Source organism: Phytophthora parasitica (assembly GCF_000247585.1).
Source record: "Phytophthora parasitica INRA-310 unplaced genomic scaffold supercont2.43, whole genome shotgun sequence".
NCBI lineage: Eukaryota > Oomycota > Peronosporomycetes > Peronosporales > Peronosporaceae > Phytophthora > Phytophthora nicotianae.
The window spans coordinates 549,311-550,660 of record NW_008649029.1 but is presented as its reverse complement, the minus strand read 5'-3'; the positions used below and the strand labels follow the sequence as shown (position 1 = coordinate 550,660).

The 1,350-nt window shown below is 50.3% G+C and overlaps 1 protein-coding gene across 1 annotated transcript; it reads left to right on the top strand.

Annotated features, from left to right (window-relative positions):
• Positions 1–57: 57 nt before the first annotated feature.
• Positions 58–339, top strand: PPTG_14565 (hypothetical protein; the record flags this gene model as incomplete). Its single annotated transcript, XM_008911936.1, has 1 exon — positions 58–339. One exon carries the CDS (start codon positions 58–60, stop codon positions 337–339), a length of 282 nt encoding a protein of 93 aa, XP_008910184.1.
• Between the last annotated feature and the right edge of the window lie 1,011 nt (positions 340–1,350).

Genomic DNA, 1,350 nt, shown 5'->3' with positions numbered 1-1,350 from the left:
AAGAGGGGCAGACCGCTCAGTTCGACAGATGCGCTGTGAACAACGATGAGAGCGACGATGAATTCAAGCGGCTACCCGACTCTGATGAGAGATCAGACACCAGCTCTGACCCCTCTGTCAAGCGTAAGAACCAAGCCTATCATTTGCCCTATATCCCACCGCAAGATGCGGATGGACAGCCAGGGCAGACCGAAGAAGAAGCGCGAGCTTCAAAGCACTTGTGAGTGTCGTCGACAAGAAGTGAAGGCGAAGGCGTTTCCAATGAAGAATATGAAAACCACCGACGTTCTGCTGGCCAAGAACACCGCAACTTTGTACGATATGTTCACGCGCATTTGAGGGAAGTGCAAAGTGGTGCCGTCCCACGGCATCCCTTACCTCATGCAGAACTAATTAATGGAGATCAAGTTCGAAGAAGGCTCAGTCCTGACTGGATTCTTCCTAAAACTGTAAAACGCGGTGAGAGCTACAGAAGTAGCCACCGAGTCAGTGATGACCGAGGGACAGAAGTCACTATACCTGTTCCCCTCGATGACCAATCATGGAAGAATAACTACCTATTTGAATGGACCAACAAATGTATGAGGGCCTATAGCAGAACATTGAAGGAAAGAACAGTGGTTTACAAGCACAGAGGTGCTACAAACTCCCAAAGGGACCACCCGAGACTAATGCTACCAATATGAGTGGACGCCAACGGCCACCGGACCGCCTCCCCAGATCAACCGTTATCCTAACGGTGTCGACGTATACTTTTACTGTGCCCAACCGCATCACAATATTTGCCGACGCTGTGGCCTGCAGAGAGAGCTCAGATTTTGTCGAGTGATAGCCGGTGCAGTCTTCCATGTTGGCATCGCTGTTACAAGCACCAAGACGCATAACCACTCGTACCGTTGCTCAAATAACAGAAAGAATTGATGCAACAACGGCAGGAAATACAGAGGTGAGAAGAACAAGCGAGGGAATAACGACAAGGGTCGGAATCGTGAACGCGGCAATAACCGCACATTGGAATCTGACGGCGAAGCCGACGACGATGACAACTGCAAAGTATTTCGCCAAAGCCGTCGTGAGGTTGCGTTGTTATGTCGCAAAAAATCCTCCAGAGTGTCTCGCCGCCAAACCTAACGTACAACTGGATCCTACATGGACCATCGACCCTGATTGTACGCGTCACGTGACGGAAGAGATCAAGTGGTTCGCTGACATTGCGGCCTGTGGTGGCTCTATTACTGTTGGGGATAACAACCAGATTCCGATTGAAGGAATTAAACGTGTTGCGTTAGCTGTCACTGATGCCAAAAGCAACTAGAAGGCGCTCATCGCGCATGACGTCCTCTACGCTCC